This window comes from Phacochoerus africanus, chromosome 11, assembly GCF_016906955.1.
Source record: "Phacochoerus africanus isolate WHEZ1 chromosome 11, ROS_Pafr_v1, whole genome shotgun sequence".
Lineage (NCBI taxonomy): Eukaryota > Metazoa > Chordata > Mammalia > Artiodactyla > Suidae > Phacochoerus > Phacochoerus africanus.
Genome location: NC_062554.1, coordinates 99594066 through 99609281, shown reverse-complemented (window position 1 = coordinate 99609281; position 15216 = coordinate 99594066). Strand labels below are relative to the sequence as shown.

Below are 15216 nucleotides of genomic sequence, written 5' to 3'. Positions count from 1 at the left end.
AGCTGGGCATGCTCAAACGCCCAGGAATGGCTTTTTTTGGTTTCCAACTTTGGCAGCTCTCCCACCCGCACCCCGAAGGGGCAGGTCCGCACACATCCCTGGGTGTGAGTAAACGGGAGGAAATTATCACACTCCCGCGGAAGAAGTGAGGTAGGGGAGCTCGCCTGACAGTTCAGGGTTCCGGGGCCCAGGGGCGCGCGCGGGAAGGAGGAGGGCCCTCCGGGACTGCGCCGCTTCGGGGTCCGCGGCAGCGCGGGCGCGCGCGCCCGTCCGAGGGGGCGCAGTCCGAGGGCTCTGGCGGGAGCGCGCGCTCTGGGAGTGGTCGCGGGGTGGCGGGAGGGGCCGAGCAGGGGCGGGGCCGCGGCGGCGCGCGGACGCTGAGCCGCTCCGGGCTTCTAGAGGCAGCCGCGCAGCCACTGGCAGGAGGCCCCCAGTCTGTGTTCCCTGAGCCTCGAGACCCGGGACTTCGGGGGCGCGGAGGGAGGCGAGGAGCAGAGCCCGCTGAGGGGGAGGAAGCGCGCGGTGCTGCTTGCTCCTTTACAGACCGCTTTCTACACTCCATTTCGGAACTGGGTGGGGGTGGCGTGGCCGGCGACGGGAGGAATTCGAACGCCCGCACCCAGAAGGAAAGATTTCACCTGTGTTTCGAGGCAGCGCGCCGGACTTGAAGGGAGCGGCGGGCAGCTCTTGCTTCTGGCACAATGGGCTGTACGCTGAGCGCCGAGGACAAGGCGGCGGTGGAGCGGAGTAAGATGATCGACCGGAACCTCCGCGAGGATGGCGAAAAGGCGGCTCGGGAGGTCAAGCTGCTGCTGCTGGGTGAGGGCAGCCGGGCCGGGCTGGCGTCTGGGGGCACCCAGGGGGTCGGGCGGATGTGCTGGGCGCGGCGCGGCGGCCGCTGCTGGCTTGGCGTTGGGAAGCCCGGAGGGGACGTGCCAAAACGGCCGAGGGCGCGTCTTGTAGCCCGCCCGAGGAGGGTTTCGAAGGGCGAGCTTGTGTGGTGTGGCGCGGAGGCGAGGCAGGCGCCCCTTTCCCGGGTCTCTTTCCCCTCTGCTCCCTGGCCGGGGAGAACTCTCCCGCGGCGGCGCAGGAGCTTCACTTCGCTGGCGTGCCTCGGTGCAGAACCTGCGAGGAGCCCCTTTTTCTTTTAAGTTAGCTCAGCTGTATACAGATGAAAGGGCATTGGCACCGGGAGAATAAAAGCACCCTCCGCCCCCCTCGAAAACCCTTCATTCAAGGTGTCGTGTCGCGGTTGTGGTTTTCCTGTGTCAGGAGTGCCACGTTTTGTGAAATCAGTGAACCTTTATGGGGCCTCCGAGGGACTGAAATGTGTCTTTCTGGTGAACTTCCTATGGCGACTCAGTAAGTGTTACAGGAGCAGTGATTATATTTACCTTGTGTTAAGGGAGTAGGCTACGCTGGATGCTGGATTTTTATTGCTGTGGGGACATGGAAATCACTGAAGTTAGGTAACAGTGGCTTCAGTAAGATACTCCAGCGCTGAAAACCACCGTGAAAGGTGCGAATGGGTCACACCAGACAACGGGATTCTCTCTCTGCTGGCCGCGGTTTTTGATGAATGAGATTTGCCAGGTACCCGCGAGGCTTTTATTTGTTATTAGTGTTGTTCTCCTGGTGAAACGCTATGTGGAGGAGGTCGTTTCCAGTTGTTGGAAGGGAGGAAACGTAAAAAGAGTAAGCCAGGATTGTTTTTGAGATGTGCATTAGGAAAATATTCACAGTTTAAGATTGGTTGATGCGTGAGTTAGGGCTTTCTTTTGTTTGCTTGTCCTCCCACCCCTACACCCCCAACAACACACACCCTGTAGGTAAAGTAGGTGAAAGATTTCTTTGTTTTCATTCCCAGCGACTGCTTTTATTTTACAATAGTTATAATAGAGGAGAAATACTATTGCATAAACCTGTTTTCAGTAAGCTTCTGTTTCATTGGTTTAGTGACTGCAGGAAAATGGTGGGTTTTTTTCTCCATTACTAGTAGGCTTAGAAGCAGCAAACTTGGTATGACTAAAAGTAATAATGATCTGAGTCATTCTGCACTCAAACTGTGTAATAACTTTGCATTTTAAAGACTTGGTGGCTTTCTTCACCCCCGCCCCCCACAGCAGAAATTGTTTCAGTTAATAGTGTTTACTTAAGTTTTCACATCAGTAAGAAAATAATTGTCTTTTGAGGAAGTCACTGTATTTTCAGTGCATTGAGCACAGGAGTGACACCTTGGCATGGAAACAAGTAGGTGCTTCTCTTTAGAATCAAATGTACTTGAGAAGAAAATGGGGGAAAATATTTTGGGAAGTTTTTTCCTGCAGTTTCTGCACTCCTGCTCCGATATATTATTTCACTGTATTGTGTGACACTCAGTTTGAGCCAGCCATCCACCATGTTTAAAGCATCAAGAAACGAGTCCTCTAATGTTGTTTTATGCTTTAAATAGATATCTTGCAGAGAAAGATGGACTAGAAGAAAGGTTCAAGGAATTGGTTTTTGCTTCTAGTCAGAAGAGATCACTATTTCTCAGCCTTAGCACTATTGGCATTTTGGGTGGAATCATACTTTGTTGTGCAGACGGTCTTGTGCATTGTAGGGTGTTTAGCAGAAATTTTGGCCTTCACCTTTTAGCAGCCCCCTCCACCCGTGACCCTAGAAAATGTCTCCAGATATCTCCAGAATGTCCCATGGGGGCAAAATTTAATCTTAGTGGAGAGTCACTGTTCTAGACTAACAAATATAGCTGAATGTGTAGTGTAGAACCAAAAGTTGCATCTGTATAGCCAACTATAGTGAGAGTTAAGAGAAAGAGGTAGCAGAGTCATGATTTTGAGAAGAAATTAGAGAACTTTTGTTTCTCCATACCAGTAGCATTAGAAAGCTTTCACCATGACTTTAAAATCTTTGGGTGACTGAATTCCTTCAGTTCCCTTTTCAAGTTTTAGTCTTTTGCTCTGCCTACATCTTTTCTTTGTAGATATCACATCACATCCTTGTCTGGTTCATGTGGAGGAACTCCTCCTCCTCCTCATGCGTCTTACTCCCTCCCCTTCTACTCTCTCACTCCCATTTTACTCTACCCTTTTGCCCAGTGTTCCAACACTCTACTTTCTATGAACAGAATGCTGGCTTTTTTCATAAATCTTATTTCTTAGAATGTTCAAAAACTTTTTTCCACACTAATTTGACTTGTGCTGAAGAGTTGACCTTCTTTGGATGTTTCAAATTATATGTGTAAGCAGCTCAGTGCAGTCATTCCATATAAAACATGACAACTGAACCAACTGGAAATATAACATGGTCTCTAGGCAATCCATAACAAATGTCAATTCCATTCATGTCGTGTCTTCTTCCTCTTCAGTTACTATGTTTTTCTCATCAAATTTTTTTTTCATTTAAGGTATAAAGCCTCCAGAGTGCATTTAAGATGGTATGTTAAGTAGTTCATTATATTTCATTTTTTCTTAAGGCGTGTGTTGTTATTTTAGATATCTGGGTTGAGAGATTCGGGTATGACACACACATTATTAGTAAAAAAATTGGGGTATTGGTTGTCATATATATATGTACATATGTGTGTGTGTATATATATATATCAGAGGTATTTCACTGTCTTTATTAGGAACAGTGAATTAGGCCTTTAAAAAAAAGAAAAAAGAGGATCTAGTCTAATCACTGACCTAAAGCACCTAAATTGATCTAAATTAGGTCAGGGTTTGACTAGTTCCAGCCTTTTAGATTTATCTTCCAGGTTTTAGTTTTAGAATAAATATCCTAAAGAAAGAAACTTATTTTAATAATGAAAGTTTTCTTTCCATTATATATGGCTAATTCTCTCAAGGGAAAACACCTTTTATTATTCTTTCTTTGAGGATGTTACAACTTATCCTTTTAAGGGCATATCATTAGGCCTAGGTTGTTGTTTCAGTCAGACTATATTGTACATATGAGTACTTGTTAAATATTTTATGACACTTTTTCAAAGATAGATGAGGTTAGATTATATACACACAAGTCAACTTTTAGTGAATTAATTGCTCATATATCATTTCACTCTGAAGCTTTGAGCTTGTGTTCTCCTTCACTCTATCTCATTATCCTTCCCTCCACTGGACTCATCCTCACAAGTAAATAAGATCCCACATCTTTATCTCCTCCTTGAGCTTCTTAAAATGAGGTGAGAGACTGGATTTCTTTTGCTTGGCGAGTATTTTTCCTTTGCTACTTTTCCTCAGCTATTTTAGAAACTACATCGTTCATCTTTTTTGTTTTCTTTTAGCTTGCCCTATGACTTACCTAGTTGAGAAATTCTGGCCTTGCAGAACTTGTGATTTTTGCATTGCTTTGGCAGTTTCCTTAGACTTGGCTCAGGATCTTAGAAGTCAGAAAGCCCCTTCCCTTGAAGTGAGTGAATGGATGTCATATTTCAACTTGGGTTGTGGGCCTCTTTCTCCTTCACCTCCTTCGTGTTAGCAGTTGCTTTGATAGAAGCCACAGGTGGCGTTAATAATGTTTTGAAAGTGCTGATTTTTTTTTCTGTATCTTCTGTTTTTCTTTTTCTTTTTCTTCTTCTTTTTTTTTGATTCTTGTTTTCTCTTTTTGTCTTTTCTGCGTCCGCACCCTAGGCATATGGAGGTTCCCAGGTTAGGGGTCTAATCGGAGCTATAGCTGCTGGCCTACACCACAGCCACAGCAATGTGGGATCCGAGCTGCATCTGCGGCCTATACGACAGCTCACAGCAACACCGGATCCTTTACCCACTGAGGGAGGCCAGGGATCGAACCTGCAATCTCAGGGTTCCTAGTCGGATTCGTTAACCACTGAGCCACGATGGGAACTCCTATATCTTCTGTTTTTCATTCTCACTTTTATAGTCAAGTTCTCCTCTGCTCCTGGCAGCCTTATTCCAGTATACTTCTCTGCTTCTGGTCTTTGCCTCTAGCCTGTTCATCCTTCCATAGGATAGGACATGCCTCTTCCTTGCTCAGAAAACCATTTTCGACTTCTCCATTACCCAAAGAATAAAAATTTTCTTCTAGACCTGGTTTCCCTCAGTCCTCATACTCTTTCCTCAGGATGCCGTTCTTTTCCAAGCAGAAATAGTTGCCATATGGCAGAGCATACTTGCATCTGGTTTCTAGTGTTATTTAGCTTTATACCCTGCCTGCTTCCCCTGCTAATGTGAGCATTTCAGGGGCAGAATCTTTGTACGCCATCCTTGCTTCCCTACCAACCCTTTTACTTTGTCATGTGCATATTTAGTTCTCAATTATGTTAATATCTTATGTAGGATTAGGACTTACCCAGAATATAAACTTTATACTTGGCCATTTTCAACATTGATGGGAATATATAACTGCCCAGCCAGACAATATAAACAAACAGGGAGTATAAAAGTAAATGATAACCAAAATAAGTGCATGGTATCTAAAAGCAAATTGTTCATTTTAAGATGTTCATATTTATAAGAGCTTTTCATATCATTATATTTATTTGACAAGATAGATAAATTCAAGAAAATGACGATGGATAGTCATTGGAAGAGTGCCTGCTATGTTGTTACAGTGTTATAGTGTAGTGTTATTCCTTAAAAATGATTTTTTTTGGTAAGGAAGATCTCATTTTTTCACTATTTTTGGTCTCTTATAGCTACAAATAAGGAGCATGAATCTTGTTAATTTGTTATAGGAAATATAAATATTATAGGATTTAGGGGAAGATGTTATTTAAACCTGAAAAAGACTGCTGTAATATATAAGACAAAAATTGAATAGCCAACCATAATCTTAATTTTTCTTTTGTTATGTATTTCTCCCTGCCTTGGAAAAGCAAGATACCATAAATTCACATGGGAGGACCTTCATGTATTTATCACATTTCTAGGTCACATATTTCTTGGTCACATGTTCTGGCATGCAGTTACCCAGTGTGGACTTCCAGAATGTGACATTGGTGAAGCTCAGATCTCAGATGGTATTTGAGTTGAATGAGCTAAGATCGGCTACACCTAATCTTGTAGTGCTTAGGTTGCCTTGTCATTTGTTGAATACTAATTAAAGACCTTAACAGAAATGGGGCAAAAATAATTTTAAAATTAGTGTTCATTACCATAAATTTAGTGCTATAAAGCAGTGCATGATTTATTAACTTTACCTTTCTGTAGGTCAGAAGGTTACACTAGCCTAAAATCAAGATGTCAGCAGGGCTGCTTTCATTTTTGGAAGTTGTAGGAAAGAGTCCATACCTTTGCCTTTTCTATCCTCTGTATAGAGGCTACCTGCTTCTATACATTGGCCTCTTCTCCTTTTTCAAAGCCAGCAATAGTCTTTCTCATTTAGCACAACTCTCAGGCCTCCCTCTTAAACTTATAAGGGCCTTTGTGATTACATTGAGCCCATCCAGATAATCCACACAACAGTCTCAGCTCTAGATCCTTATCTTTTTTTCTTTTTTCTTTTTTCTTTTTTCTTTTTTCTTTTTTTTTTTTGGCCTCACCTGGGTGTATGGAAGTTCCTGGACCAGGGATCCAACCTCAGCCACAGCTGCTGTAGTGACAGCACTGGATCTTCAACCCACTGCACCACAAGGGAACTCCCTCTAGATCCTTACCTTAATCGCGTCTGCAGAGCCCCTTTGCCGTGTAACGTGTTCACAGGTTGCCGGGCTGGGGGCATGGGCATCTTTGGGGGCTATTATTCAGTTTACTATAGTCTACTCTCTGGGCTCTGAAATATTCATGTCCATCCCATATGCAAAAAGCATTTACCTCATCCCACCATCTCTAAAGTCTCATTTCCTTACAGCATCAACTCAGAGTCTAAATTCTCATCCAGATCTCCAAATCTAACTCTGGTATGGGCAAGAGTCTCATATAATCTATAGTGTGACCAAATTTCTGTCAACTGTGAAACTAGAAAACACATTATATGCTCTCAGAATACAGCAGGAGGGTAGAATGATAGGGCAGGCATAGGGTACCATTTAGAGTCACTCTCATTCAAAGAAGGAGAAAATGGAATGAAAAAAGTATTCAGTCCCATGTGCTTTGCGAACTGCTTTAGGTTTCAAGGCCTACAAATCCTCTGTGACTCTGCTTCACCTTCTGGGCACTGGACTCCGCCCTTCTAGTCATCCTTTTATAATGAAAGATAGCACATCTTTGCAGCTGAGTAATTTTATCAGCCTGTTTCTTGTCTGTATGATGGTGATCTGATAGCATCCTTTAATTTTGAACTCTTAATTTATCTTTTCTTCTCCCATTTTACTATAGTCAGCAACAAAAAAACAGGTCACACTTTCAGTATTTTGCTTGGAAATCTCGTTCACATGTCCAAATTTCAGGTTTACAAGGTCTGCTTTCCACTTAACTGCAAGACATAATCCACTTACACCTTTGTCACTGTATAACAAGGACCTACTTTTCTCTAGTTTCTAATAATATTCTCTTCCTTTCCATCCATGTCTTCACTAGCAGCACATGTGAAGTCCACATATTTGTTCCTAGTTTCTTCATGACAGTTGTTATTTTCTAAGATCATATAAGTTTTCTATCATGTTCCTTATTTCCTTCTGAGCCTTCACTAGGGGAGCCGCTACGATCAGTATTTTTAATAGCATGTTAAGGCAATCCAGGCTTTTTTATCATGCTCCTCAAAATTCTTTCAACTTCTACTCATTGCCTAATTCTAAAGCCTTTTCTACATTTTTAGTATTTGTTGTAGCAACACCCTACTTCCAGATATCCTCCTTGATAGCTCATGTATAACTTTAGGGAATGTATAATGATTGTAATTTTATGTTCTTTGGATTTTTGTAATTTATGTGACTGCTCTGGTAACAGTGAAAGCACCAGCTTCAACTCATTGTATTTCACTAGAGATAGTATGTGATCGAATAAGACTTTTCTTTGTTTGCCTCCTCTTCTGTAAAGTTTTTCCTGACCAAATTAGTCTTCTTTTCTCCCCTTGCCAGATCACACCGTTTTAAAGTCATCTTGTGCATTTGCTTTTTCATTGTCTCTTGCATCTCTCTATGGGGATTGGCTCCATAGAATCCTGTCTGACTTGTTTATCACCTAACGAGGTGACACATGTTTGTCTTTTCACATATGTTAATTAAATGAATGACTGGCTCAGTGATTAATTTTGAGTAATAGTCCTTTAAAGCGAAAAAATTGATGCATTTTCCTTGTGCTTTGGGTAATTTTAGTGAACTTTGGCCCATTATATCCACATTTATCTCGTTCATACCTTGCTGGTTGGAGTAACTAAAGCTTACTAATTGTTCCTAATAGAGTTTTAAAAAATGAAATTAATTTTAGGACCAAATTCTTGTTGCATGATCAGAAAAAACATTTTGAAATTTGGTAAATTAAGTAGTGGGGTGAAATGTGATTTATAATTTGTATATTCTGGACACATTGTTTATTATAGGATTGTTAACATTGCTACTTCACATACTTTATTTGATTGCTTTTTTAAAAGCATCCAGTAGTGCACCAAGACGTTAAATATATTCTTACAACCATATTTGTCCTACAGAATGATGGGATTGTATGCATCTTGGCTTTCAGGAGCCAGCAGGGTGCTTAGAAGCTCACCATGGTGTGTTCTTTATGTCTTCCCTGTCCTTGGCTGGTGAGAATTGTCAGTGTAAAGTTTTTGGTGTCCACTTATGCCTTAAGATGATCAAATCCTTAAGAGAATTTACAGTCTACTTAGGGAAATAAAATATGTACATAAAGGCAGTGCCTCATAATGGAATGTGGAGGAGAGGTGGTATAAGAGATACCAGGGGTTGCAATCTTTAATATCGGGGTCTTCGTTGCTTGTCTTATGGGTTGAGGATGGAGGTCTCTCAGAAATTACAGCCGTTACAGAGCTGTCCATTCCCTTCATGTATTTCTGAGTTCACTTTTGGATCCTAATTGTCTGTAAACTCTGTGTTGTGCAGAAACGTACAATGTAGAAGAGACTTTGCTATAGAGTTTAGTTTTCTTATATTTTCCATGTATAAAGAGTTTTATCCCTCCAAGGTTTTTTGTTTGTTTTTTAAATCTCTGTAGGGAGACTCTCCAGTTGGGAAAGAACATGGGCAGTAAAATGTTTTCCTTGAGACCTTGGACAAGTTATCCACTTCTTTCAGCCTCAGTTTTCTTTTCTATAAATTCCAGAAAATACATGTACCTCTCTCATAGGGCTGGGGGATAAAATAAGCTAATGTGTTACATTGCTTAGAACAGTTTACATGACACTTGAATTCTTAATAAAAACAAGCTGTTGTTATAAATTCTTTAGAAACTCTTTGGGGTCAGCCTTCCCTTCCTGCTTCCTTGTAGTTTGATCTGTTTATGGTCATAGGCATTAAATCCTCTTGTTGGCTCTTCTCAGCAAAGGGTGTGTACATAGCAAAGATTTTAAGATTTATAAAATCAATCGTAATTACTAGTTTTTGATCCTACCACAGCTTCCTTGTCGGGCTTGGATTTCTCTTAACAGACTCCCCACTGGGAGCAGACCAGGTAAATATCTGTCCTAGGTTAGGAGTTCTATAGAGAGTGAATTTTAAGAAATTAGAAAACTTTACAAATGATTTAAAAGTAGTTTTCTTGAAGTTCCCCTGTGACCTAGCCAACTGAGAACCTGACATAGTGTCTGTGAGGATGTGGGTTTGATCCCTGGCCTCACTCATGGCCTAAGGATCCATTGTTGCTGTAGTGTAGGCCAGCAGCTCCAGCTCCAATTTGACCCCTAGCCCGGGAACATCCATATGCTACAGGAGCAGCCATAAAAAGAAGAAATAAACAAAATAAGAAAAGTAGGGTTCTCTACATTTTATTGCCTATTTTTAGAATAAATGGAGTAATTTCCTGCAAACTTTCCTTTTATCTTTCTTGTAAATAAAATACAGCTGTTAGTGTAAATTATTAAACATTACTTGAGTTGACTCAAATGAATGTACCATTTTATCAGGGGAGTCTATGATTACTTCCTACAAATTTAAAAACTTTCTGAAATTCTCTGTACTGATAACTCAGAGAGATTCCTAATAAAACTCCAGAATTCCATGAATTTACTTTAGAAGGAAGGAGCATCTCTTGAAATGTGGTCATAACCTTGAAACAGAAACAGTGTAAGCACTCAATCTGTGATGGTATTTATACCTTTTAGTAATTTTTCAAGGAAACCCTTGAGATTTAGCCTTCTTACTTGGAATTCCTCTGTTTACCTTGCCATTCTAAGGTACCCCTCAGGTATTTTTTTCCAGTAATATACTTAATCTAATCCATATTCTGTTTTTATTTGGGCACATGCCTTTTATTTGACAGCTTTTCATGTATTTAAGAAGCATGGAAACTGTAAGTAAACTTCTCTTAAGATCAATATAATGAGAGTTAAACTACCTTCTGATCAGTACTTCTCAAGCTAATCTTTTGAAAAATTGCACATTTCTATGCAATTTAAAATTGATCCACTGAGTTTTCACAAACTGAGCACATCAGTATCAGCAGTCAGATCAACACATGCCTGAGAGAGGTGTGTTGATAGTAAAAAGTGATGATGCCAGTTAGTGGAGCTGCCGGAACTGATGAGGAACCACTTCCCCAGTTCTCTCAGCTGTGCACTGGCTCTCAATCCATCCTCTCAGATTCTTTGCCATCTTCACACTTCTTTAAAGACTCCTGTGTCCTGGTCCATAAACATTCTTAAGTCATGCCCAGCATTAAAAGTAACACAATCCAAGCAAAGCTGTTCATAAACCCTCTTTAACTAATTTTTAACCCTGCATTTTTTTCATCTAAACTTTTCAAAATATTAGGCTGCATGCCCATGTTTACTTTTTTACTCTCCATACACTCTTAAGCTGTTTTTTGGTTTAAAATTATGGACTTTTTCCAGTGATACAGAGTGTTGGGAAATAGAACAGACGCTCATGTAATACATTCCTATATATAGATATACTTTTTTTTTTTTTAAAGGCTACAGGTGTGGCATATGAAGTTCCCAGGCTAGGGTGGAGCTGTAGCTGCTGGCCTACACCATAGCCACAGTAACATGGGATTCGAGTTGTGTCTCCCAGCTACACCACAGCTCAGGGCAACCCCGGATCCTTAACCCACTAAGTGGGGCCAAGGATCGAACTCACGTCCTTATAAATTCTGGTTGGATTCATTTCCACTGTGCCACAACAGGAACTCCCTCACATTAGTATATTATTTTGACAAGATAATATCTTGTGACTTTTCTCTGTCCATGGGAGTTCCTTTTATAATTAGCTTGGGCTTATTCTAACTTCTGTATCTCTTGACCTTGCTTCAGTTTGTGTGTGTGTGTGTGTGTTTCTTAGATATGTTCTAGTTCACTTTCTCTATTCAGTCATAAACTAATGTGCCTTTTAACATAATTGAGTTTTTACTTTTAATGGTGACGTTTTTATTTCTAGAAACTATTTTAATCTTTCTTTTAAAAATAGTGTATTCTATTTTTAAAAAAAATTCGCTTTCATAATACTACACCTATTTCATAGTCTCTTTGCAAAAAGTTGATTATTTTGGGGGAAAAAAAAAACACCTGGGTTTCAGCTACTTGTAGTGTCTTGACTGTATCCCACAGTAAGTAGATTATATTCTCTTATAATATTTTATTATTAGTATATATGAACCAGTATGTGGTTTTTGTGACTCCTGGGCTCCCTGGATTGGCTGCAGTTTTCCTTTCAGTCTTGTGGGTTGAGGGCAGAGGGCAGGTTTATTTGTCATTAGTCTTAACACAGTGTTCCAGTGCTGAAGGCGTCATCTCTCACCCACTTATTCAGCCACTTTACCCTTTTTCCAGTTTTTTGCTTAGTTCCTGACACTACCAGTTATTGACTTCTTATTTGCCTCCATACCCAATTAGTCAATATCTCCATTGACTTTATTTTTGAAATATTTTACTTATTTTCCTATCTTCTCACCATCCGGCAACACTGAATTTATTTACTTTATTTACAGTTACTTTCATTCCTGTGCCATTTGCCGCGGGGTGGGGACCGGGGGGCCGGCGGGGGGGGGGGGGTTGTGTTTGTTTCTTTTTTTGCCACCCTCCATTGCTTAGGTTGAGGGGGGGTGTGTGTGCGTGTGTCCATCCTTCTGTCCGTCCGTCCGTGTGTATCTGCCCTCGTGTGAGCATGGTGGGGAGGGTCTCTTGGGTCTCCTTGGGGGTCCTCATTTACTTCACTTGTACCCATGACCCTGGAAGTCAGCTTGTTTCTTGTCGGCTATCCTCATGGTCCGTTATGTCTTATTTTGATCACATCAGGATCATCTGCCTTACTGTCTTGGCCCTCCTTTTTTTCCCTTTTGGGTGTGGAGGGCCTCCTGATCCTGCTCTTCTCCAGGCAGCCCTTAGTTGTGGAGCCAGTATGTGATAGCCAGGCTACCTGAGTACTCTACTTTTCCTGGTCATACCAAGTGTGTGGAAGGTTCTGCTTTGCAGACATTCTGCAGTGGTGCGAAGGTGCTAGGGAGAGATGAGCTCAAACGTTCTCTCTGCAGAACCACACTTCTCCACTAGGCTGCTTGGATGTGTTGCTGCTTATGCAAGTTTCTTCTCCCAGGATCCCAAATAGGCCCTTTTGCTTTCAGCAGTCTTGTCTTCTGCTCTGACGTACTGTTCACCAGTGAAACTCTGGCCCAAAGAAGAGATCAAGATAGAGATGACTCCCTGTCTCCTGTCTCCCCTTCTGCAATTGCCTCCAGGCCACCGAGTACTTTGTGGCTTCCAGGCTTACAGTCTCTGCTGTGCAGTGCCTGGAAAGTAAGCCCCTTGTATTCATTCATTTCTATCTAGATGACATTAACATACCCCATCTGCCCCATCTCATTGTTCATGTAAATGCAAAAGATAAAAAAAACACAGTAATTTTCAAAGTATTTCTTGCATTATTCTCTATTGTCTTTTACATTCTTGCTCTGAAGTTTGTTTTTTCCACAATTGTCGTAATTGTATATTCTTTTTGCTCTATGTGTGCTCACCTTATTTTCCTAAAGCAGCTCTTCTCAAACTTTAAACCTTAATATGTATCGATATAAGTTGAGGTCTTTTAAAATGCAGGTTCTCATTCAGTAGAACTGGGATGGGGCCTGAGTTTCTGCATTTCTCACAAACTCAGAGAGGAGGCCTTGGTTGCTCATCCATGGTTCAGTCCATTCTTTGAGTCACAAAGTCCTAGTACAGGTGATCCTCTTGGACCTTTTCCATTTATCATTTTAATGAGCATTTGTTAGGACTTATCCTGTGTTTGCCACATTTACGAAGCCTCCTATAACCTTATCAGTAAAGTATTTTAAACAGTGCCTTGCACAAAGTAACCACTTTACTTTGTGCAAGGCACTGTTTAAACTTTGTTTTATACATTCACATATATGTATATACATATATAATGCCTAGCCACTTAATATTATATACTTAAACTTCTAATGTTAATCTGGAACCTTGTTTTGGTAGTGCATTTTGAGAAAAACTATTTGATATTGTCTTGCATGGAAACATGTGCTTCCTGGAAAGTGGTCAAAACTTATAATTAGTGATAATCTTCTGTGGATTTAGCAAAAATTTTACAATGGATTTTTTCTTTTCATGATATGATTCTTCAGGTCAGCTGGAATGTGACTTTTTAATAATGTTTTTATGAACATTTTCATCTGGTAAAGTTTATGATGAAATTCTTTCGTTAGAAGTAAGTAAAAGATGGAGTATCCGTCGTGACTCAGTGGTTAACAAATCCAACTAGGAACCATGAGGTTGTGGGTTCGATCCCTGGCCTTGCTCAGTGGGTTGAGGATCCGGCGTTGCCCTGAGCTGTGGTGTAGGTTGCAGACACAGCTCAGATCCTGCATTGCTGTGGCTCTGGTGTAGGCCGGAGGCTACAGCTTTGGTTGGACCCCTAGTCTGGGAACCTCTAGACGCCGTGGGTACAGCCCTAGAAAAAGACAAAAAAAGACCAAAAAAAAAGAAGTAAAAAATGGTTGCAAATTCTGAGAGTTTTATAGCCATTGCTATTTTTATATAACCTAACTCTCCTAATCTATATGCACGTACAGCATATTTTCCATTGTCCTCAAAAGGGAATGCTGATCTTGGAAAACTACCCATTGCATTAATATTTACTGACAGGTACCTACAAAATATGATTAAATATAGATAGCATAAATGTTCTATAACATCTGCTTTCATCATAGTATCGTTAGCTGGTTGGGCTTAACTTTTAGTTAGGACATCTGGTTCTTATGAAACGTGTAAATTCATTCAACAAGTATTACTAGAATGCCAACCCCATGGCCTGCATTTAGGTTTCCGGGAATGGAACAATCTTTAGGACGCTGGTATTAATTAATTAAAGTAGAGAAAGCATTCTTTAAGCATTTCACCCTTAGATAAAAATAATATAGTTATTTTGGCTTATTATAAGGTTTTTTTGTTATAAGTTTAAGTATTAAAAACATGGATTCTGAGTATTTCTCTCTGCCATTTGTCTTAGTAAGCCTTTTTTAGTAGATCTTTTAACTTTGCTTTGGATGATTGTATTTTATATGTCAGGTTGAATTTTATTGCTTTTTTGCCAAAAGGTATTCAAAACCTTTTAGAGCAGAGAATAAGTAATGAGTCCCACAGTGGTTTATACTATGCACATGGTGATGCTTAGTATTTCAGAACTAATTTCCTGAAAAGTTATCAGTCACCAACTGTAGCTCATTGTAGTTTTAGCAGTTACATCTGAAATAACTTAAGCTGTAATCTAAAAAGTAAGCTGTAGAAAAAGAGTGATTCTGAAAAATATGAAATTCTTAACGGACTCTTCACAGTGACTGCCTTTTGAGAGAAGTCAGCAGGACCTGTACTTTATAATTCATAGACTTGTGTAGATTTTGAATTATGTTTGGGTGTGTGTGGATCTTTTTGTTCATTTGTAAACAACTTATTTTAAAAGACAAAAACATGAGAAAATTCAAATGTCAGAATGGGTCTTTCAGATATGCATTTTATTTTTTTCTGAATAAAGATAGCAAATGCCATGGGGAATTTTTAGAATGGATTCATATACATGGAGGAATAAATTGAGAGCCGAACTTTAATATTTTAAGAATTATATGGTATTCTAAAAATCATTTGGCATAATGAATTATCTGGATTCTGAAAGTTAAGATTAGTTATTTAGATTTGATGATA

The 15216-nt window shown here is 40.4% G+C and overlaps 1 protein-coding gene across 1 annotated transcript in view; it reads left to right on the top strand.

Annotated features, from left to right (window-relative positions):
* Positions 1 to 344: 344 nt before the first annotated feature.
* GNAI1 (G protein subunit alpha i1) overlaps positions 345 to 15216 on the top strand; it is an 84887-nt gene continuing 70015 nt past the window's right edge. The window contains exon 1 of the mRNA XM_047752919.1: positions 345 to 819. Coding sequence (XP_047608875.1) covers positions 702 to 819 — 118 coding nt within the window. The 5' untranslated portion in view covers positions 345 to 701. The remainder of the gene's footprint in view (positions 820 to 15216) is intronic.